Here is a 22,790-nt window from a genome sequence, read left to right as displayed (position 1 = left end):
GGGAATTGAAGATCTGTGTCATGTGGGGCTAGATCCACAAAAAGATTTAGGTGTCAAAATGAAGAGGATACAACAGGAGCATTGTGAATGAGCCCAGAGATGCTACCGTACTTCCAAAGAAGGACATGCATTCAAGGTTGGGCACCATTCAATTCTAGAGACAGTCCAGAGAACAAAAACAATTAGCCTAATCAAAAGTATGGAGGGCTTTAGGGTCAGATTTTTGAAAGGTACTAAGGCTCCTAGAGATGCTTCAACAGGAGTTACGTACCTAAGCAGATAAAACACCTGATTATCTGCATCAATATGTGCCTAAATACCTTTGATCTAAGGGCCAGATTTGCAGAGAGTTTGAGCTCTTCAGCTTACACAGTGTGAAGAGGAAGCGAATGACAGAGGGTGGGGGAAACCCAGCCCTTTTCATTGCCAATGCAAAGGCAGAATCCATAACCTTGGGGTTCAGGTGTGGAATGGGGAAGTGACCGGACCATTGCTGGGACAGCAATGCTATCTCATGGCTGTATGGTGGTGGAACATGGTGATTCTCGTGCACAAGGTTGGATTAACAGACCAAGGAGGAGATTTCAATTAAAAAACCCAAAAACACTTTATTAGATGCACACAGTGGCTGGAAAGTACAGTATCCAAAATGCCAGTTCAGTCAGACAGATTCCAGCCCAGAAAGAGGGGATCACCCTAGTGACAGGCAGAGCCAACAAGGACATTGCAATCTCACTGCAGCCTTCCCAGTAACAGTGAGCAACCCCTATTGGTACCTGAGGAGACATCCCTCCCACCTTGTGCTGGCAGTGAATCCTCATACCACACCCTGGGGCCATTCCCTACTGGGCACTGGCAGCCCCCACAATGAGCTCTAAGAGTCCTTTGTAAACACACAAATCCTTTGGATAGTTTGCTATGCCAAGCAACTGGGCCAAGCACCAAGGAAGACACTGAATGAAAGGAAATGGAGTAGACACCTTTTGGGAGACGAGGGGAGGAAGAGGGTCCCAAACCCAGCGAGATGCCCCTCTCCAGGCTGACCGGTTTATCTGGCAGGGAAAAATGTTAGACAGGATCAGCCAGCTGGTGAGATCTGACAGAGGCAGGAAAGCTATAACCTAGCACAGGGGTGGCCAACCTGTGGCTCCAGAACCACATGCAGCTCTTCAGAAGTTAATACGCAGCTCCTCGTATAGGCACCGACTCCAGGGCTGGAGCTACAGGCGCCAACTTCCCAATGTGGTGGCGTGTGCTCACTGCTCAACCCCTGGCTCTGCCCCAGGCCTTACCCCAATTCCACCCCTTCCCACCCCCTCCCCTGAGCCTATGCCCTCGCTCCTCCCACATGCCACAAAACAACTGATGGGGGGGGGGGGGAAGGAGGAGAGGTGCTGATTTGTGGCACTACCAGTGGGTGGGCGGTGAGGGAGCTCATGGGGGGCTGCTGACATATTACTGTGGCTCTTTGGCAGTGTACATTGGTAAACTCTGGCTCTTTCTCCGGCTCAGGTTGGTCACCCCTGACCTAGATTAACTCTTTCCAGCCCAGGGAGCAAGGCCACCCACCAAGTTCGGTCTCCACTCTTCTCATAAATACCTACATCTAGGAGCATGGGCATGAGAGGGAGACAGCAGAGAAAGGAGCGCTGAAGAGAAAGGCACTTCACCTCACAATGCCAAATACGTGTACTGCTCCGTGGAGTAAAGATACCTTTAGCCTCAGACAACCACTAGGTAGTTCTGCCTAGCTCTACCAGGTGGAACTGAAGGAGTGAGAGCACAGGGCTGGAGAGGCCAGACTATTTAAATATCCATTCTACAGCAATTTAGGGGAAACAGAGGAATCTCCCATACTCCCCAGTCTGGAATGCACTGTGGCCAGGAAAAGCGGGCATTGCAGAAGGGGATCCTGGCACGGAGGAGGGGATTAGGGGTGGTGATCCCTGTGTGAAGGAAGGACTGCTGCCAGGGTATCTGTAGGTAGGAATGTGCCCTGTGGGGCAAAGGGATTGGACCATTGAGAGCAGGGGAATGCAGGCCATTGGTATGGGGGAGGAGAGGTATCAGGGGCCCACCCCACTCCAAGCCCCTCAGCGTGCAGCTTTGGCACGAGTGGTGTGACACTTCATACACAGTACGTGACCATCCAGAGGGAAGCAGCCATTCTCATCTGCCTCAATAGACAAGGGCCTCTCACAGTCCTGGGGAGGAGAAGATGAATGAAGTTCAGTGACAACTAAAACTAATGTGAATGAGATTGGGGGGGGGAGGGGAGGAGAAGAGACAGATGCACATGGGGGACTCCCGTGGGAGGGTTGACAGGCTTGAGAACAGGACAATGCCATAGTGAGACATGGACAGGAAATGGACATAGAGAAAACGGAGGGAGATTTGGAAGAGCGGCTGGTTACCTCGCACTTATAGCACTTCATATGGAAGTTCTTCTCCAAGGCCACCACACGCACGGTCTCATCCTTTCCGGGCTCTGGCATGATGGGCTCGGCACAGACTGAGCAGCGGGGGGCATACTTCCTGCAGCACACAGAGGAGAGGAGACACTGACAACAGCAGCCTTCCCAATGGGGATCCAGTCAAACAGTGCAGGAGAGCGGAGAGGCAGCCTGGTATGGAAGAGGGCCTCCCTGCAGCAAGGATGGCGGGGGGGGAGAGAGTGGCTCCCCTCTCTTGGGAGACTACCTACCTATGGGGCTGGCTCCTCCTCTGGCCAGAGGCCTCCTGCCTACCTGTGATAGTCATCCACACAGTGGGGCTGATTGGCCTGGTCCACAATGAAAGAGGCTCCCTCGAGTGGGGTCTGGCACACCACACAGGTGAAGCACTGGGGATGGTATGAGTTGCCTGTGGCTTTCAGCATCCGGTCTGTGATGGTTTGTTTGCAGACACTGCACTTCTCCAGGGTACCCTAGGGAGAGGAAAGAGCAAGTGAACCAGAGAGACAAGAGCCCAACCCAACAGTATGCCCAGGGTGGCACACTGGACAGGAGGGGCAGCCCTCCTTCAGGCAATTGAGGGAGGGGAGACTAGGGCAGGCCAACCACACAGGGCCCTGTGCCCACTGAGAGCACAGCAGCAACCCCATGCCCATTACCCTTCCAGCACAGCAATGCCCCAACACCCTGGGCCCCTTCATCACTCACAGCATAGCAGTCCTCACAGAAGGGCTTCTCGTCCACATTGTAGAACTGCTGCCCCTGCAGCTGCTTCTCACACTTGAAGCAGGTGAAGCACTCCACATGGAAGAGATGGTCAAGAGCACGTACAGCTGGCTGAGTTCGGGACAAGGGCCTCCGGCAGAGGCCGCACAGCTCTGCCACAGGAGGGGGGAGAGGGTTAGAGAAGGGGGATAGCCACCACAACCCAGACTGTAATACCCAGCTTCTCCATGGGGGGACCTCACTTGCCAGCACCCACCAGAAGTGGAGGCTTCTGCATGGGGTGGGTGCTCCATATCCTTCATGAGTTTCTGGGTTAGCATCTCCAGCTCCTCCACCTCTTTCATGGTCAGTGAAGTGTTTCCCCTGGGGGACTCTGAACCAGTGCCCACAGGAGCCCTGTGCTGCAGAAAGGCAGAGGAAGACATTCAGTGCCAGAGAGCATTTACTGGGGGACAGGAGCCTCCCTCCCTCCATGTTTGCACCCCCTTCCCCACTGGCACAGTATCTCTCAGGAGCACCCTGCAATGCCTGCCCCCTTCCCTGGTATCTCTGGGGAACACCCTTCTCCACATACTGCCTGCCCCCTCCCCTCAAATAAGATACAGTGAAGGCTCTTCCTTAGCTGATCCCTTTCAGATAGGAGTACTAACTTTCCTCACATTGGAGGGAACGCTGTTTCTCCCCCTCCCCGACACACTCCCTGTCACAAGCTATCTGAAGTGTGGCTCTGCTCCTTACCATGTCCTGTGGGGCAGCAGGCTGTCCTGTGGGACATGGCTTCTCCTGCACCTGAGGTCTCTCCCGCTGCTGGGCATAGGTGAAACTGGGAGGCTGGGGCCTTGGGGCCAAGCCCATAGCTGAAGGGGCTGTGAATCGGGTCTGAGCAGGGGGTGGGGCAGTAAATCTCATGGAGTTTGTGGGGACCCCAGAAGCACTGGCAGCTGGTTTGGATCCAAATTTGGGGGAGCTGGCAACCGGGGATGGAGTAAATTTGGGGGCAGGCTGGCCTGAGGTAAGAAGGTGCGCAGATGGGGCTGGTGCTTTGGACTGCGTTGCTGTGGGGTCTCTACGTTGCAGTGGGGCTGCCCAAGGTGCTGGTGCAGGGACCACATCCACTTCAGATGGTTTTGGCATGAAGCCTCCACTGGGTTTTGGGGTGAACTTAGGGGGGAAAGAAGCAGGAGCTAGGGGATCTTTAGGCACAGCCATGATTTCTATATGGCCTTTCGGGGCAGGAGGTGTTTCCAGGGGAGCTGTGGATCCTGGAGACACCTGCAAGGAGAACAGATAGGGAGAACAGACAGCCAATCAGTATTATGAAGTGATAATCCACCATGCTTTGCAAGGAGTGTTAATGCACTTCAGTATAAGGTCCTTGGAGAGTCTGCATCACTGCTTGAGGCAATCCCCAACCTCAGACACACACTGAGCTCATCCACTCCCACAGACTGAGGGAAGGCTAGAGCTGCCCTTCTTTCTTCTCCCTGACTCCACATCCCACCTCATCTATCTGGCTAACCCTTCAATCCACTAAACATCCCTGACATCTCAGTTGCAGGACTGTTTTCCCCCCTTCCAGCTATGCTCCCTCTCCCTATGGTTTATCTATTCATTTCCTACTTCAGGAACAGCTCCAGCTACCCCTTCCCCCACCCCCACAATATCCCCATTCAGCCATCCCTTCTGACCCCACCTCACCCCTAGTGAAACCAGCCTACCACCCCTTCCCTTCAACATGATCCATCCAGAGAGCGCAATGTACCCTAGAGGGCAGCTCCACCCGGGATTTGAAGGGGTCATTCTTCTCCATGTCATCCAGCATTGAGGACAGTGAATCAATCTCCAGATCAATGCTATTCATCTTCCCACGCACCTGTGTCATCAACCAATGGGGGAGGAAGGAGCAATAGGACATGTTACGTGACTCACCCCTATCAGGAACAGCTGCAAACCTGGGGTCATCCCTATCCAACCCCACAGTCCTCTGCTGCAATAGAATGCTGTGAGTCTTGGATCATAGCATAATCCTACAACTCATTTTGGTTGAGAGGCAAGCTGGAGGTGACGGTGGGGGTTAGGTGCATGCTGTGGGAGCACTGTGGGCAGTACAGAATGCAGGCCCAGACAGATGGTGCCACAGTAGTGACCTCCCCAGGAACAAAGCACTCTGAAAACACTGAGGAGGTGCCTGAAGTGAGAGCTTCTCTGCTCCCAGCATCTTCCCAGTGCTGAGGTGTGCGTGCAGAAGTGTTGACTCAAGGCCACACAGCCCTGCCAAGTGCCTGTATGTGTTCAGAACAGAGGGAACTAGAGTGGCCCACCTAAGAAAAGAACCCCAGACTAGCCATGGCTATACTTACCTGTGGGGCAGGTACCCCAGTCACAAGCCCCTCGTCAGCCATGGGGGGAGGGGGAGAAGGAAAAACCTCTTCTGGGGCTGGGGGGAAGGGCTCTTCGAATGGCGGTGGGGGCGGGGGGAAAGCACTGGTTGGGGAGATGACTGTCTCCTCTCCTGGAGGGGGCGGAGGTGGCAGTGGAAGTTCTGCAGGTAAGAACAAGGAAAAGAAAAAAAGGACAGGTTTTGACCATGCTTCTCCAGCAACACTCAGACAGAAGATCCAAGAGCTTGTCAGACCAGAGACACAAGAACTGTGAAACTATGGGGTCTCTAACTCTCATCCCACAGGGACCACAACCCTCACGAGCTTGGCATCACACAGACTATTCCCCAACACATTTGCCAGTGCATAGAAGACAAACAGCAATTGTGCACCTTGGAGAGTTACCATAGCATTTAATGTATTTTAGATGCAGACTAAGGTCAGAAGGGACAAACTGTGATCATCCAGTCTGATCTCCTGCACACTGTGATGGGGTGTGCATACCCCACACTGGGCCAGAAGGGATTAACACCACACTATGGGCAGAAGAATGATCCAAGTGCTATGCCAGTATAAAAGGGAGCAGCCCAGTCTGGACTGACTGATGGAGAGGGAGGACCTTGGTGGAGTCTCTAACTGGGAAGCCATCACAGCCCTTGCTTGCAGGAGCTAGAGATCTCAAGAACCAGACTGGATATCTGTGACCAATGAAGCCCCAGGGATTTACCTGTGCTGAAGAGCCCAAAGACCCTGATAGCCTATGGACTACAGCTTCAGAAAGCATGGCAGAAAGTGACTCAAGGAGGGTGAGCAAGTGATATCCCCACCTGTGTGAGGTCAGCATGTTTCGTTGGGATTCCCCACTGACCCAGTGGTGGTCCACTTTGCCACTGATAGAGCCCTGGGTTGGGGTCTGGTGGAGTTGGGTGGGCCCAGGCCCCCCTACCTGGGCTGCCACACCCCTGGTAGCAGCCCCTTGGATAATGGCTGCTAGGCCATGCGACCCTGAACCCAAGGGCTGCTGCTTTCACTCTGGCTCTTGGACCTCTATGTGGTGAGGTATGAGACAGTCAGGTAGACAGTAACCGCAGTGTCCACACACCCACTATCCACCCTGGCAGGGGAAGGGGTGTGCATATACCACCATGCATGTTTGCCCTTATTTAAATATCTCCCTTCCCAGCCATTTTGTCCTCTCTCCTCATTCTCCTGCACATGCTTCTCCAGTGCCTGATCCTCTCCCACTAGCAGGTGGCTTCCCATTTCCTCTCTTACTCCTACATAGCAGCTTCCATTAGGACAGGTTAGAGTGCCTATTCCTCATTTTCCAGTACCTTTTCAAGCACCCAGGCTTTTTGCAATGAAGAGCCTAGAAGGCTAAATAGATCAAGTCCAAGCAGATATGACCATATAACCTGCCAGCAAGTACACATGGATGACAGGTTTGGGAACCGGTGCATTAGACCAGTGATTGTCAACCCTAGCTACATGTACCCCTGGGCGTATGCAGAAGTCTTCCAGGGAGTACATCAACTCCTCTAGATATTTGCCTAGTTTTACAACAGGCTACATAAAAAGCAATAGCAAAGTCAGTACAAACTAAAATTTCATACAATGAGTTGTTTATACTGCTCTATGTACTTACACTTCAGCATAATATTTATATTCCAGTTGATTTTCTAATCATATGGTAAAAATTAGAAAGCAAGCAATTTTTCAGTACTAGTGTGCTATGACTCTTATATTTGTGTCATTTTGTTAAGCAGGCAGTTTAAGTGAGGTGAAACTTGGGGGTACACAAGACAAATCAGACTCCTGAAAGGGGTACAGTAGTCTGGAAAGATAGCCTAATGCAGTGGCTCTCTATCTGGCCCATCACACAAACCAGACACTAGGGTGCTGTTGTAGGCCGCTATTCTTTTTCTGGTAGCTGAAAGAAACATTGACTTTGGGGTTAAAGTTTTCCATGCCTGGTCTCCACAAGGCCTTGAGAAACTTACCAGACACCTTCTTGACAGAGGTAGAGAAGAAAGAGGAAGGGACCCATAAGTCCAGGGATCGTGCTCTGGTGAAAAACTCCATTCCCCTCCAGTTGTTGAGGTTCTTATGAGGCAGATGTCCTCAAGCCAGCAGAGCTCAGATAAACCTGTACCCTCTTCTCCTCCCCACCTTCTACAAGAGAATAGAACTCTCCTTGCATTCTCTCCTCCCCTCAACCCAAAGCTACAAAGGCTTCTGGCTCCTGCTAGGAAAGGGAAGGCATCCACTATTATATCCCTTACCCGAAATCCACTGTGTCTATTGCTGCTTATAGTTACCCCTGACTAGCAGCATGAAATTGACCTGATTATTGTCCATTCCACTGCTGGATACAGAACTCTGAGCAGAAGCGAAACTTTCTAGCCTTGTTGGTTTTGACTTGCTGCTGCTTGGGGAAGTTAGACTCAACCATCAGCAATATGCTGGATCACATTTGAGAGGTTCTCTTCAAAACTACAAGGGATAGGATACACCTTTTCTTAAGATTTCCTTTTAGCCAAGGTGCACCGTGAATTTGGTTTCAGAGTAACAGCCGTGTTAGTCTGTATTCGCAAAAAGAAAAGGAGTACTTGTGGCACCTTAGAGACTAACATTTATTTGAGCATAAGCTTCTGTGAGCTACAGCTCACTGAATTTCCACTGAATGCATCCGATGAAGTGAGCTGTAGCTCACGGAAGCTTATGTTCAAATAAATGTTAGTCTCTAAGGTGCCACAAGTACTCCTTTTCTCTTTTCGTGAATTTGGTGTTATGCAGACTTGCTCTCAAGCCGCTCTCATTCTCCAAATTTCTGCCTTCATTTAAAAAAAAAAAGTTTAACTGTTATGGTTGCAAAGAAAACCATGAAGATGTGATACAAACATAACCATAGCAGCATGGTCTGCTCGAGTTTACAGAGAGCCCAAAACAAGAACTCAGGGATGTGGGCACTGCCCATTCACCTAAGCCAGGGGTGGCCAACCTGTGGCTCCGGAACCACATGCAGCTCCTTGTATAGGCACCGACTCCAGGGCTGGAGCTACAGGCACCAACTTTCCAATGGGCTGGGGGGTGCTCACTGCTCAACGCCTGGCTCTGCCACAGACCCTGCCCCCACTCCACCCCTGAATCTGCAGTGCCCTTGCTTCTCCCTTCTACCATCCCAAAGGCTCCTGCTTGCCATGAAACAGTTAATCGGGAGGTGCTGATTAGGGGCTGCTGATGTATTACTGTGGCTCTATGGCAATGAACATTGCCAAAATTCTGGCTCCTTTTCAGCCTCAGGTTGGCCAACCCTGATCTAAGCATCTGTTAAAGTATCAATCGGTATTGAAGTTAACTGTCACTGTTAGCTCTTTCACTGCTCAAAGTATGTAAAAAACAAAAGGATCTACTCTGAGTGACAAGCTCATTTTGGCACCACAAGTTAGTAGATACCATTTGTTTTTTCCCCTCCCTGTTCAAGGAGCGGGACCCACTGCACCCAGAAGAGCTCATGGAAGGAGCCAGGTACAGAAAGCCCAGTGGAACACGTGATCATATTCTGAACATCTGCATAGTCTATTGCTAGAACCATCTCATTTTCTCCTCAAGAGGGCAGAGCTTATTTTTGTAGCTAGAGCATGAGAAAGTACCACCACCTTCACCCCGAACCTGCAATTTGACCCCCAACTCAGGGAAAGCTTCCTGCTTGCCACCAGCAAATGGAATTTTCAAACCTTGGTTTCTGCATGCGTGCACACACCGCCCCCGCAACTGAATGGAAAGTTCAAGCAAAGTCCATTTAGCTGTTTCAACTGGAGAAGGAAAGATAATGCTGGAAGATTGAATGCAAAAAGAAAATAGTTGCTCAAACACCACAAAGCAGTTTGCAAAATGGAACCAAGATCTGCCAGGATGGTAGGTGTAGTACCAGGACAGATTATGAATTAGCCACCAAAATGGCTTCATACCATTATTCATAAAAGATTAATTGGTTAGTTACTGCACCTACACTAGCTTGATCTTAATCCTAAATAGTAGATATGAAAGAATTCTTATAGCAATATTTACTTGCCATGTTGCATAGAAGCAGCATTTTCTCTTCCCATTTAACATTATACTACTAGTGTTTTTTGTGTACTACTAGTTGAGTCTGTCTGTGCAGCATGGCTGAGTTTCATAGACTTTAAGGCCAGAAGAGACCATCAAATCATCTAGTCTGACCTCCTCTATAAAAACAGGCCACAGAAGTTGATACAGTTAACACTGCATTACTTGATTTTGTATTTAGTTTCCACATTAACATGGTATTTTTTCTTTACTCTCTCTCCATAACACAAAGGCAGTGTCTCTCCACAATTAAGCTTCAAAATTCACAAAACCAATCTGCATGAAGTCTGTCTTTGGCCTCTTGCCCTTAGACTTTTGTTGCAAGTTTGAGTGAATCAGAGAGGAAATTTATAGACAGGGAAGTTACGTGAAAAAAGCTTCCTAGAATATCAGGATTGAAAGGGACTTCAGGAGGTCATTTAGTCCACCCCCCTGCTCAAAGCAGGGCCATTCCCAAACTAAATCATCCCAGCCAGGGCTTTGTCAAGCCTGACCTTGAAAACCTCTAAGGAAGGTGATTCCACCACCTCCCTAGGTAACCCATTCCAGTGCTTCACCACCCTCCTAGTGAAAACGTTTTTCCTAATGTCCAACCTAAACCTCCCCCACTGCACCTTGAGACCATTACTCCTTGTTCTGTCATCTGCTACCATTGAGAACAGTCTAGATCCATCCTCTTTGGAACCCCTCCCCCCTCTTCAGGTAGTTGAAAGCAGCTATCAAATCCCCCTTCATTCTTCTCTTCCGCAGAAGAAATAATCCCAGTTCCCTCAGCCTCTCCTCATAAGTCATGTGCTCCAGGCCCCTAATTACTTTTGTTGCCCTCCATTGGACTCTTTACAAGAAGGATGTGGAAAAATTGGAGTGTGGGGTGCAAAACTGGACACAGTACTCCAGATGAGGCCTCACCAATGTCGAACAGAGGGGAATGATCATGTCCCTCAATCTGCTGGCAATGCCCCTACTTATACAGCCCAAAATGCCATTAGCCTTATTGGCAACAAGGGCACACTGTTGACTCATATCCAGCTTCTCACCCACTGTAACCCTTACGTCCTTTTCCGCAGAACTGCTGCCGAGCCATTCAGTCCCTAGTCTGCAGCAGTGCATGGGATTCTTCCGTCCTAAGTTCAGAACACTGCACTTGTCCTTTTTGAACCTCAGATTTCTTTTGGCCCAATCCTCTAATTTGTCTAGGGCCCTCTGTATCCTATCCCTACCCTCCAGCATATCTACAACTCCTCCCAGTTTAGTGTCATCTGAAAACTTGCTGAGGGTGCAATCCACGCCATCTTCCAGACAATTAATGAAGATATTGAACAAAACCGGTCCCAGGACCGACCCTTGGGGCACTCCACTTGATACCAGCTGCCAACTAGACATGGAGCCATTGATCAATACCCGTTGAGCCCGACGATCTAGCCAGCTTTCTATCCACCTTATAGTCCATTCATCCAGCCCATACTACTTTAACTTGCTGGCAAGAATACTGTGGGAGATTGTGTCAAAAGCTTTGCTAAAGTCAAGGAATAGCGCATTCACTGCTTTCTCATCCACAGAGCCAGTTATCTCATCATAGAAGGCAATTAAGTCATTCCTGACTAACCTGTCCTTGGCAAATCCATGCTGAGTGTTCCTGACCACTTTCCTCTCCTTCAAGTGCTTCAGAATTGATCCCTTGAGGATCTGCTCCATGATTTTTCCAGGGACTCAGGTGAGGCTGACTGGCCTGTAGCTCCCCATATCCTCCTCCTTCCTTTTTTCAGGATAGGCAATGCATTAGCCTTTTTCCAGTGGTCTGGGACCTCCCCCGATCACCATGAGTTTTCAAAGATAATGGCCAATGGCTCTGCAATCACATCCGCCAACTCCTTTAGCACCCTCAGATGCAGAGCATCCGGTCCCGTGGACTTGTGCTCGTCCAGCTTTTCTAAATTGTCCCAAACCACTTTTCTCTCCACAGAGGGCTGGTCACCTCCTCCCCATGCTGTGGTGCCCAGTGCAGCAGTCTGGGAGCTGACCTTGTTCGTGAAGACAGAAGCAAAAAAGCATTGAGTACATTAGCTTTTTCCACATCCTCTGTCACTAGGTTGCCTCCCTCATTCAGTAAGGGGCCCACACTTTCCTTGACTTTCTTCTTGTTGCTAACATACCTGTAGAAACCCTTCACATCTCTTGCTAGCTGCAACTCCAAGTGTCATTTGGCCTTCCTGATTTCTCTCCTGTATGCCTGAGCAATATTTGTATATTCCGCGCTGGTCATTTGTCCAATCTTCCACTTCTTGTAAGAGTCATTTTTGTGTTTAAGATCAGCAAGGATTTCACTGTTAAGCCAAGCTGGTCGCCTGCCATATTTACTATTCTTTCTACACATCGGGATGGTTTGTTCCTGTAACCTCAATAAGGATTCTTTAAAATACAGCCAGCTCTCCTGGACTCCTTTCCCCCTCATGTTATTCTCCCAGGGGATCCTGCCCATCAGTTTCCTGAGGGAGTCAAAGTCTGCTTCTGAAGTCCAGGGTCCATATTCTGCTGCTCTCCTTTCTTCCCTGTGTCAGGATCCTGACCTCGACCATCTCATGGTCACTGCCTCCCAGGTTTCCATCCACTTTTGCTTCCCCTACTAATTCTTCCCTGTTTGTGAGCAGCAGGTCAAGAAGAGCTCTGCCCCTAGTTGGTTCCTCCAGCACTTGCACCAGGAAATTGTCCCCTACATTTTCCAAAAACTTCCTGGATTGTCTGTGCACTGCTGTATTGCTCTCCCAGGAGATATCAGGGTGATTGAAGTCTCCCATGAGAACCAGGGCCTGTGATCTAGTAACTTCTGTTAGATGCCAGAAGAAAGCCTTGTCCAGCTCATCCCCCTGACTTGGTGGTCTATAGCAGACTCCCACCACGACGTCACCCTTGTTGCTCACACTTCTAAACTTAATCCAGACACACAGGTTTTTCTGCAGTTTCATACCAGAGCTCTGAGCAGTCATACTGTTCTTACATACGGTGCAACTCCCCCACCTTTTCTGCCCTGCCTGTCCTTCCTGAACAGTTTATATCCATCCACGACAGTACTCCAGTCACGCGAGTTATCCCACCAAGTCTCCGTTATGCCAATCACATCATAATTCCTTGACTCTGCCAGGACTTCCAGTTCTCCCTGCTTGTTTCCCAGGCTTCTTGCATTTGTGTATAGGCACTTGAGATAACTTGCTGTTTGTCCTGCTTTCTTAGTATGAGGCAGGAGCCCTCCCCTCATGCGCGCTCTTGCTCCCTCCTGGTATCCCACTTACCTCAGGGCTTTGGTCTCCTTCCCCCGGTGAACCTAGTTTAAAGCCCTCTCCTCACTAGGTTAGCCAGCCTGCTTGCGAAGATGCTCTCCCCTCTCTTCGTTAGGTGGAGCCCAATCCTCTCCAGACTCTTAAGGTCTGGAGAGTATTGGGTGTTTTATAATCACCCTGCCATTTTCAAGCAGCCATCTTGTTTGGACAGGAACACAGACATCTAGTGGCCAAAGAGAAAGCTGGAAGCCAGCAATACACAAGATCTAGTCCCAGCCTTGTCACAATAGGTGGGCCCTAACAAGGCACCTTTGGATTTATACAGCTCCTTTCCAAGGACTCACTATGTGATTTACAAACAGCCAGACTCCAGAAAAAGGGAGTTTCACAGTCCACGGAGTGGATATCCCTGTTTCCCAGCTGGGGAAAAAGGGTCTGAAGCAGTGCCTTGTCCAAGTGTGCCCATGGCAGAAATGGGAACACAAAGGTCTCTTGACTCCCAGTTCAGAGATTAATAAATAAAGCCACGTTGCCTATTATGAAAGTCATTTTACCTTTCAGCATCAGTTTCCTCCTCAGTAAAATGGGGAGAACAGCTACCTCACAAAGCAGTACTAAGGATTCAAGTCTATCCAATCTTCATGTTTGTGCAGAATTTTGAACACACTGAAATAGGACTCCACAGCAGAGAAATGGATAGATAAGAATATATATAGTGAGCACCCATCTTCACTGAAGTTAGAGTAGTGTTTAAGAAAGTTTTAACCAGTCCAATTAAAAGTCCCCTTCCTGCTCAGGTTTTGCTGTTTAGAGAACTAGTGAAAATTGTGACACTAGTCACCAGAGTCTCCTAAGCTAGACAGGGCCTGAATTCCCAGACAAAAGAAATAAGCACGGAGGGAGAGAAGAGGGAGAAAAAAAAACAAACAACAAAAAACCTTCCATTTTTTCCCCAGAGGGAAAGCATTTCAGGCCTCCTTTATCCCCTATAAAGTAACAAAGAAAGTGTACAAAGCTCATTTTTCACCACGTTTTGCAGGTCTACTTTAAAAATGTAACCTTGAGTTTCCCAGCATGTACCACCCTTTAAAAAAAAAATACAATATTCTGTTCAAGTTCTTCCCTCCCCACAGCCCGAGCCCAGGGCTATAGTACTGCATCAGGAACATAACCCAATGAAGTAGCATCGGATATAGACAACAGCTCAACCACCATCTATCCAGTCACCTCCATGCAGCAAAGCACCACCGTGGGGCATTGAGATCACTACTTACTCAGAAGGAAGAAAGCACATCCCCAATTTTCTTATCCTCCCATTAAGCAACTGCCCCATTCTACTCCTACTTAGTATTCACAACTGGACAACACCACAGCTTCCTAAAGCCGGATGAAGAGCAGCTACAGGATAGGCTGCTACCAACCTAATGTTTCCCAATGTAGTCAGTGTCTTTTACTGCAATGACAGACCACACACTGCAAGCCATCATCTCCACAGACATTCTGAGCTGGCTGCAGCACACAACTTGCATATACCTGAAGAGATACCGAAGCCACAGAGGGCTGAATTCAGGAACAGGGACTGAGCATTTCAGTAGGGCAAATTAACAGAAGAAACTCAGAAGGCAAGAGAAAAAGTTCCTTATCTCAGTTCCTCATTCTGACTACCAATGAAAAGCTAGTGGGGGCCTAATCCTGCTCTCATTTTACCAGTGGAGTACGGTCGGGAACAGCACTGAAGTCAATGCAGATACACTGCCAAAAAATGGAGGGGGGGGCCACACACAGCAAGTTTTCCCATTACCACCTATCTCCTCTGTGGCTGTGTGTCTTAACCAGGAATTAAAGATGGTGTTAGAACATCAGTTAGGCTGCCTGCTAGACTAACTTGGCCAGCTAGCGAACATTAAAGTTGACATTATCTTGTCTACACTACCTTTTAGAAGATGGTGGCTAACATCACACCACCTATCCTAGTCGAGACAAACCCAGTGACACTGTGGTGATATACAGAGATGTCAAGAAGGAGAATGTGGGTAGTAAGGATACTCCTAGTGGCTTGTGCTGGCCAGGTCTAGCATGGGGGCTAAATCACCAGGTGGTCTTAGGGGAGTGAAAAGGGCCCCAACAGGGATCAAAAGCTAAAGTAAAAGCTATATTTGCACCAGAACCCTGCCCAGAAAACACAAAGAACAACAACAACAAAAAATACCACACACCCCCCACAAGAGAAAACAAAACCCAGGGAGGCAAACTGCTACGTCTCACTTCCTGTTTATGGCAGCTCCCATCTGTCCCCGCAACTACTCCAGCCACTCAGGCAGGGTATGCACAATGGTGAAATGGCAGGAAGTGAGTGAGACCAAAGGGGAAGAGCTTTCACAATCTGAGACAAGCTACAGAGTGAGGTAAGGGATGAATCACAGATATGGAAGACAGTGTGAGCCATCCCACAGTGAGCCAAGCTGGGGGATTCTTCCCTGCAATATAACTGCCCCCTACACTGATATTTATGGTATTCCTACAGACTCTGGTGAGAGACCAGAATCTCTCCGCCCCCTTTCCTCTTGGGGAGGAAGATGCTATGCATGCCTAGATCAAAGTGATCAGAATAGTTTCCTCCTGTTTCCCCCTCCCCCCCCCCCCCAACACACACACCCCTTTGTAGCTCGCTCTGGAGTCCTGCCACCCTCCCAGTGTGAGCACCCATCTATTCTTCGTAGCAAGTTGCTTATTCATTGTTTAGACCAGGCACAGACCATATGCACTGAGAACGCAGGAATGCACATAAGCTCCCACAGATGGAGCAAGTAATAAGTTATGGATATCACATACCTTCAGCAAGCAAAGGTGCTGCAGCTGGTGGGATCTCCCCCACTTTCCCTATCCGAGCACATTGGGCACCAGCCCCAGAAGGCTGGGGCAGTGGCAGATCTGAGGCACTCCCAGGTACAGCACCCCCAGCCTTGAATGGGTTCATTTTGGGCTTAGGGGCAACCACTGGTGCAAACTTCTTCTGCGGGTTGTAGAAAGTTGGGGTGGAAATATTGATGCTGACTGTGGAAGTCATGCGAGTCCCCGGGCTACCAGATGATGCCATCTTGCTGCTGGCTGCTCAGCACCTGGGGGCCAGGAGGAGAGTGGAGACACAGACATGAGATCAGACATGACCCTGCAAGGGAAAACAAATCTGGAGAAAGGCATAGCAGGAAACAGAATTGGAGGGTGGGTGCACCTGAGTGAGATTTGAGGGACATGAGTAGAGCTTGGATGCCCCCAGGACTGGGAGACACATGTTTTGAAGTAAGAAATACTGTCTAACCCAGAGGCAAACCCTTAACAAGTGCTTCTCCCTGGGATGCAGGGGAGGAACAACTGGCCAAAGCACCAATAAACTCTCTCCACCTTCAGCCCTTTGCTGAATGGGATTAACAAACATGGAGGGGTCGGGGGGGGGAGGCAGTAATTATAAACTGAGAGAAGGACAAAGCTGGGATCAATGCAGAAGAGAACTGCTCGAGAAGCCAGCCTTCTGCAGATGGCTCAGATCCCCACACTGGAGCCCCCCCCCCCCCCCCCCCCAAGAGGCAGCTTTAGCATCTCACATCACACTACCACCCATAAGCTCGGGGCTTCAGGAGGGTGTGTCACCACTGCATCCCCTCCAACTCTGTCTGTCCACCTCTCCCAATCCTCTCCTCACAACCCCACCCCCATCCTTTTACCTGTAGACCCTCAGCCCTCTCTGGTCGGGGGGAAGCTCCGACAGCTGCAGCACAAGCAGAACAAAGGGAAGCCTGGGCGATTCCATAAGGTCACACATTCCCCAGCCAAGCCCTTTGTCTTGCTGTCATTTCTGTCTTGCTGTCCCTTCCTATCATTGTAGCAATAAGCAAGAGCTCCTACAGCATCCTCAATGGCCGCAACGGCTGCCTGCCCTGCCCCCGCCCCTTCCTGCAGGAAGCAGCTCCTGGATCCAGCCAGCCTCACTAACACATTCCTAGAGTCATTCCCTCCCAGCCCCTGCTGTATAGAGCAGGAGCGAGCAAACTTTTTGGCCTGAGGGCCACATTGGGTTTCCAAAATTGTATAGAGGGCCGGTTAGGGGAGGCTGTGTCTCCCCAAACAGCCAGGTATGGCCTGGCCCCTGCCTCCTATCAGACCCCCCCTTCTCCCCCCACTCCAACGGCTCCCCCAGGACTCCTGCCCCATCAAACCCCCCTGCTCCCTGACTGCCCCCGGACACCCCACCCCTGACTGCCCCCTGCCACCCCATCCAACCCCCCCATTCCTGACTGCCCCCCCAGAACTTCTGCCCCATCCAACCCCCCTGTTCCCTGCCCTTGTCGGCCACAACCCCTATCCACACACCCCAAACTCCCCTGCCCTCTATCCAACCCCCACTCCCCCCTTACCGTGCTGCCTGGAGGCCGGTGGCTTGCGGCGCTACAGCCGCGCCACCCAGAGCACCGGGTCAGGCCGTGGCTCTGCAACTGCGCTGCCCGGCCGCCCAGAGCATTGTGCCAGTGGCTTGGGGCAGAGGCTGCAGGGGAGGGGGGAACAGCAGGGGAGGGGCCGGGGACTAGCCTCCCGGGCTAGGAGCTCAGGGGCCATGCAGAAGGGTTCCACGGGCCATAGTTTGCCCACCTCTGGTATAGATGCTGCCCTAAAGCCAGCCCATCCATGGCCTGGCCTCAGGGTGCAGCATAGCACAGCACGCAGCACTTTCCTGTTTGCCGCAGAATGTGCTCACAGGTCCATCCTACCAATGGTGTCTTCCTAGGGTCTAGCTCAGTGGTTCTCAAACTTTTGTACTGGTGACCCCTTTCACATAGCAAGCTTCCAAGTGCAACCCCCCTCTTATAAATTAAAAATACTTTTATAGATTTAACACCATTATAAATGCCAGAGGCAAAGCAGGGTTCCCAGCAAGGTTGATACCTCGCAACCCCCCTGAAGGGTCCCGACCCCTAGTTTGAGAATCCCTGGTCTAGCTAGAGTACAGCAAGCTGCATATTTCCACTCCCAGGATCAGGGCCCAGCCATGTCCTGAAAAGCAAGTTCTCTAAGGCTTGTATGTGGCGAACTTGGAACTCCCTGAAACACTCCCCATCTCCTGCCTCATCCTCCCCCCACCCCCCAAACCACCACTCATGTTGCCCTCAGGATGTTTCCAAACTCACAACAGCCAGGAGCTATTGACAATCTCCTGATAAGAGCCCAGATGTCTAAGATTTCTCCCCATGCTGGTATCCAGGCCAGAGAGGCACTAAGTTTATCATGCTGACCGCACACAGTAATGCTCCCAATGGTAGAGAGGCAAGTATGCCAGCATTTGGACTTAGTTTGTTTTGAACAACATTCTTCTACAGTGCCTGCTGCTGCACTGTCAGCATGGATGATGATGGGCTGCTGTAACAACAGGACGTCCTCCTGCAGCTATTCCACAGTGCTGCTATCACTGAGGAGACATACGTGGGCCACTTACCCATACAAGTTCTCGAAGTTGTGGGGTACTGATACCTCAGATACTGTATTTGAGTTAGTTGTTATATTGGAACCAATCCTCACCAGCCCTCCCTCTCCCCCTATATCATACTTACATCCAGCTGAGGGTCAGGGAGGGAAGAAGAATCATCAGCATTGACTAAGGGCAAATCTATACTGGCAATGTTAAAGCACTACCCCGAGCAAGAAAGTTGCAGTGCTGTAAAGTGCCAATGTAGACAAGCCCTAAGTGTCTGAAACCACAAGACCTTATTTTTCCCCCCCAAGGTCAGGCACTGGGCATATCAACCATCCATAAGGGTGCTGGGGAGTAGATTACCCAATGTTAAGCCCAGAAGGGGCCTTACCATCTGTCAAGGTTCCTTCCCCCCTCTGAACTCTAGGGTACAGATGTGCGGACCTGCATGAAAAACCCCCTAAGCTTATTTTTACCAGCTTAGGTTAAAACTTCCAAGGTACAAACTATTTTACCTTTTGACCCTGGACCTTATTGCTGCCACCAAGCATTTAACAAATATAACAGGGAAAGAGCCCACTTGGAAAAGTCTTTACCCCGAAAATCCTCCCAAACCCTACACCCCCTTTCCTGGGGAAGGATTGATAAAAATCCTCGCCAATTTGCATAGGTGAGCACAGACCTAAACCCTTGGATCTTAAGAACAATGAAACAACAACCAGGTTCTTAAAAGAAGAATTTTAATTGAAGAAAAAGTAAAAGAATCACCTCTGTAAAATCAGGATGGTAAATACCTTACAAGGTAATCAGATTCAAAACAGAGAATCCCTCTAGGCAAAACCTTAAGTTACAAAAAGACACAAAAACAGGAATATACATTCCATTCAGCACAACTTATTTTATCAGCCATTTAAACAAAACAGAATCTAACGCATATCTAACTAGATTGCTTACTGACTTTTTACAGGAGTTCTGACCTGCATTCCTGCTATGGTCCCAGCAAAAGCAACACAGACAGAGCTAACCCTTTGTCCCCCCCCCCCCCCCGCCAGCTTTGAAAGTATCTTGTCTCCTCATTGGTAATTTTGGTCAGGTGCCAGCAAGGTTATCTTAGCTTCTTAACCCTTTACAGGTGAAAGTTTTTCCTTTGGCCAAGAGGGATTTAAAGATGTTTACCCTTCCCTTTATATTTATGACACCATCATTATTGGGACCTTCCGCATAACAGATCATAGACTCTCACCCAGTGATTCTGCTTCTAACTAATTTCCACTTGAGATATCAGGCATATCATTTTGAAAGATATCCAGTCTTCATTTAAAGACACCAAGTGATGGTGAATACACTGTGTACTCTGGTAAACTGTTCCAATGGTTAATTACCAGCCACTGGGTCTTGTTATGCCTTTACGGGCTAGTTTAAAGTGTCCTCCGACATGAAAAATCCTCTCCCCTTGTCGGCACTTGAAGATGACATCCTAGTCACCTCATGATCATACTCTATAATGGGGCTGGTCTTTATAGAGATGGATTGTGGGACATCTGCTGCTTCATGCAGATACCTTAGTTTCATTACCAGCAGCTGTTCCCATCTCCCTGACCCCAGAGCAGTCCTTTTCCCCATATACTCTCTCTAGCCCAAAGCCTCTCTCTCCTCACAGCAGCCTCCCTCCTACAGCTGCCCCTGTCTGTCCCAAGTTCTGCTTAAAAAACAGCATGAAGGCATATCTTCTGTTTGTCCATCAGCCACCCTATAGCCTAGAGGGAAGGGAAAACGGAGATGTCAGGGACTGGCCTTCCTCTCCTCCCCCTATCCATGCTATGGTTCCGCCACAGTTCTACTGGTATCCATCAATCCTGACTTGCAGCTCCCCGATTATGAAATGTGCATTAACAGGGTCCTGTTACTCAAGCATACCAAAAAAACAAAAAGTACTGAGGGTGTGTCACTAGGCAAGCCTGAGCCTAAATTAGTTATCAGACCTCCCCCAAAGAAAGATATTTCCTGACATCTACATCAATGAGAAGATGTAGCCACAGATCCATGTAGCCGTAGAGGCTAATGACACCAAAGCCTCAAGCAAGGGCTATGTATGACCTGTCTCTACTGATTAGGGGCAGAAATTGAGATTTAGATCCTTTCACTGGCCATAGTTGCACTGGTTACATGAAAGCAACCCATTTTAAGGCATCACAGACTGCTCTGTTTTCTATGCAAGTGCTGTAGACCCCTGACCTAAACCATACCTACTCAGTGACCCACCAACTCTGGGAAGGGAAACTAACCAACTCTGTCTTAGGCTTCTGCCTCCATGGGCCAGTCTCCAGTGCATCCCACTCTCAAGTAGGGAAGGGAACATGGAAAGAGAGACCCACCCTAACATCCTCCAAAATTATTCCTTCCCTATGAAGCAGCGGTTCGTGACCCTATTTTTATGGGGTCGCCAGGGCTGGCTTAGACTTGCTGGGGCCCGGGCCAAAGCCCAAGCCAAAGCACACAGGGCTGAAGCTGCAGCCTGAGGGCTTTAGCCCTGGGTGGTAGGGCTCAGGTTATAAGTCCCATGCCTAGGGCTGAAGCCCTTGGGTTTTGAAACTCAGGTGGGCTCAGGCTTCAGTCTCCCCATCCTGAGGTCGTGTAGTAATTTTTGATGTCAGAAGGGGGTCACAGTGCAATGAAGTTTGAGAACCCCTGTTATGTAGGATATCAATTCAGACCAAGCAGGGAGTATTGGGTGGGAGGAGGGGTAATGTTTTAGAATTGCCACAATGCAGTAACTCTGGCAACTGCACCCACAGAGTCACAGGCCTCCTCCAAATGGAAAGTGGAGAAAGGGGATGTGCTATTAAAAATATGAAGTGAAAGAATCAAGCTGATTTACAAAAAACCCAAAAACTGAAGGATTTTGTTTTGTTTTTAATTAAACAAAGAGCCACATGCATTTCCACCCCTTCAAACTCTGGTTAATCCTGCAAAGTTTGCTTGGTTGGCAAAAAAAAGTTACAGAGCCCCAGCAACAAAGTCATTTATTTTTCAAGCAGCTGGTGTTTCCCTGTTCAACCACCACCCCCATTCTTTTGCCCAGTGACCCCCACTTCCCTTCCCCCACCAGTAAATTCATTCCAGTCACTAAACCCTGCATGTAAATTGTAGTCAAGAATCGGACCGGGGAAAGGGGAACTTTCAAAGCTACGAGCCAGGCCTGGAGTCAATCTGTAACAAACACATAACTAAATACCGCCCCCCGGTCTTCCTCTCTGCACAGCAGGAAAGGAACATGCAAACATATTTCAGACTCCAGGCAGTCACAAATTTGCAGGCACAAGTATCTTCAGATCCCCGCCCAGGAAGGCAGAGGAGAAATGAAGCAGTTCCCAAAAGTGTTACGGGTTCTTTCCCCACCTAAGCACATCTGGAAAAGGCTCTAGAGCGGGTCTCACACACACTAGAAGAATGTCTCAACTCAAACCAGCCAGCGGAGCCCCTTCTCCTCCCCCCTCCCCCCATTGCTAAACCTTTACAAAGGAAAGGAGGCGACTTGGAAAATATTTCATTTTGATGGGGAGGGGAGGAACGTACCCAGCTAAAAGTTGGCAAGTAGTTTGTCAGGCTTTCAAAAATTTGAGGCTCCCACGGAAAATAAGTCGGGGACACAGACACGTCAAACCCATAAATTTAACGCTAAATACGGTCCCAAGCTGTGCAACCAGCATAAACCACAAAACACAACAGCAAGTTCAGCCTCTCATCCGCAGTGGGTGTGGTAGGAAATTGGGGGGTGGGGTTCCCTGATGAACAAACATGCATTTAGTTTCGGAGCATAAAGCTACAATAAAACTAAGAGGCAAGAGCTTCCCCCAGGACAAGCTCTTCTCCAAGGGGAGCGTGGGGGAGAGGACTCACCTTCGGAGAGAAGTTCAGGAAGAGAAGGGTGGCGTCCCTTGGACTAAAAGTTTGCTGCTGCTGCTTGTAAAGTCTCTAGTGCTGCTGGAACACAAGCCCAGCTTCACTCCTTCCACCCCGTAGCTGAGCGTCCTGCTCTCTCCGCCCCCTGCGCTCCACTCCGGACTTGCTTCAGTCTCATGTCTGCCAAAAAGGGGAGGGGGGAGGAAGAGGAGTGGCTCTAGGTAGAGTTACCAGGCCTAAGGACTTCCCTAACATCTAGCAAAAAGGCCTCGCCCAAGCGAAGCTGTTTGACCATAAAAGGAGAGAGGCTATGTGAACAGCTGAGCTCACTCACCAGGGAATGTGGCAATGAGGTAACGGGGGAGGATGAATTCACTAGACAGGGCTGTTGGGGGGAAAACAGCAACTCTCCCACTCTTAAAATCAGCATCTCATTATCTTTCCCTCTGTGTTTTCAAGGGATGGAGGTGTTAGTTTTCTG

The 22,790-nt window shown here is 49.6% G+C and overlaps 1 protein-coding gene across 5 annotated transcripts in view; it reads right to left on the bottom strand.

The window, feature by feature from the left end:
- The window catches only part of ZYX (zyxin), a 33,786-nt gene extending 11,275 nt beyond the window's left edge, over positions 1-22,511 (bottom strand). For 2 of the 5 annotated variants that reach the window (XM_073312575.1, XM_073312565.1), the window contains exons 1-9: positions 22,307-22,511; positions 15,778-16,064; positions 5,540-5,721; positions 4,942-5,052; positions 3,918-4,451; positions 3,436-3,580; positions 3,162-3,331; positions 2,748-2,926; positions 2,415-2,535 (exon numbers count right to left, since the gene is read on the bottom strand). In XM_073312575.1, coding sequence (XP_073168676.1) covers positions 2,415-2,535; positions 2,748-2,926; positions 3,162-3,331; positions 3,436-3,580; positions 3,918-4,451; positions 4,942-5,052; positions 5,540-5,721; positions 15,778-16,042 — 1,707 coding nt within the window. In that variant the 5' untranslated portion in view covers positions 16,043-16,064; positions 22,307-22,511. Of the gene's footprint in view, positions 1-588; positions 2,205-2,414; positions 2,536-2,747; positions 2,927-3,161; positions 3,332-3,435; positions 3,581-3,917; positions 4,452-4,941; positions 5,053-5,539; positions 5,722-15,777; positions 16,065-16,667; positions 16,888-22,306 lie in introns of those variants that run through there. The other 3 variants (XM_073312539.1, XM_073312546.1, XM_073312557.1) reach the window with 3 other exon arrangements.
- Between the last annotated feature and the right edge of the window lie 279 nt (positions 22,512-22,790).

Source organism: Lepidochelys kempii, chromosome 1 (assembly GCF_965140265.1).
Source record: "Lepidochelys kempii isolate rLepKem1 chromosome 1, rLepKem1.hap2, whole genome shotgun sequence".
NCBI classification, from domain to species: Eukaryota; Metazoa; Chordata; order Testudines; family Cheloniidae; genus Lepidochelys; species Lepidochelys kempii.
The sequence above is the reverse complement of the archived record's forward strand: the minus strand, read 5'-3'. Positions and strand labels throughout refer to the sequence as shown.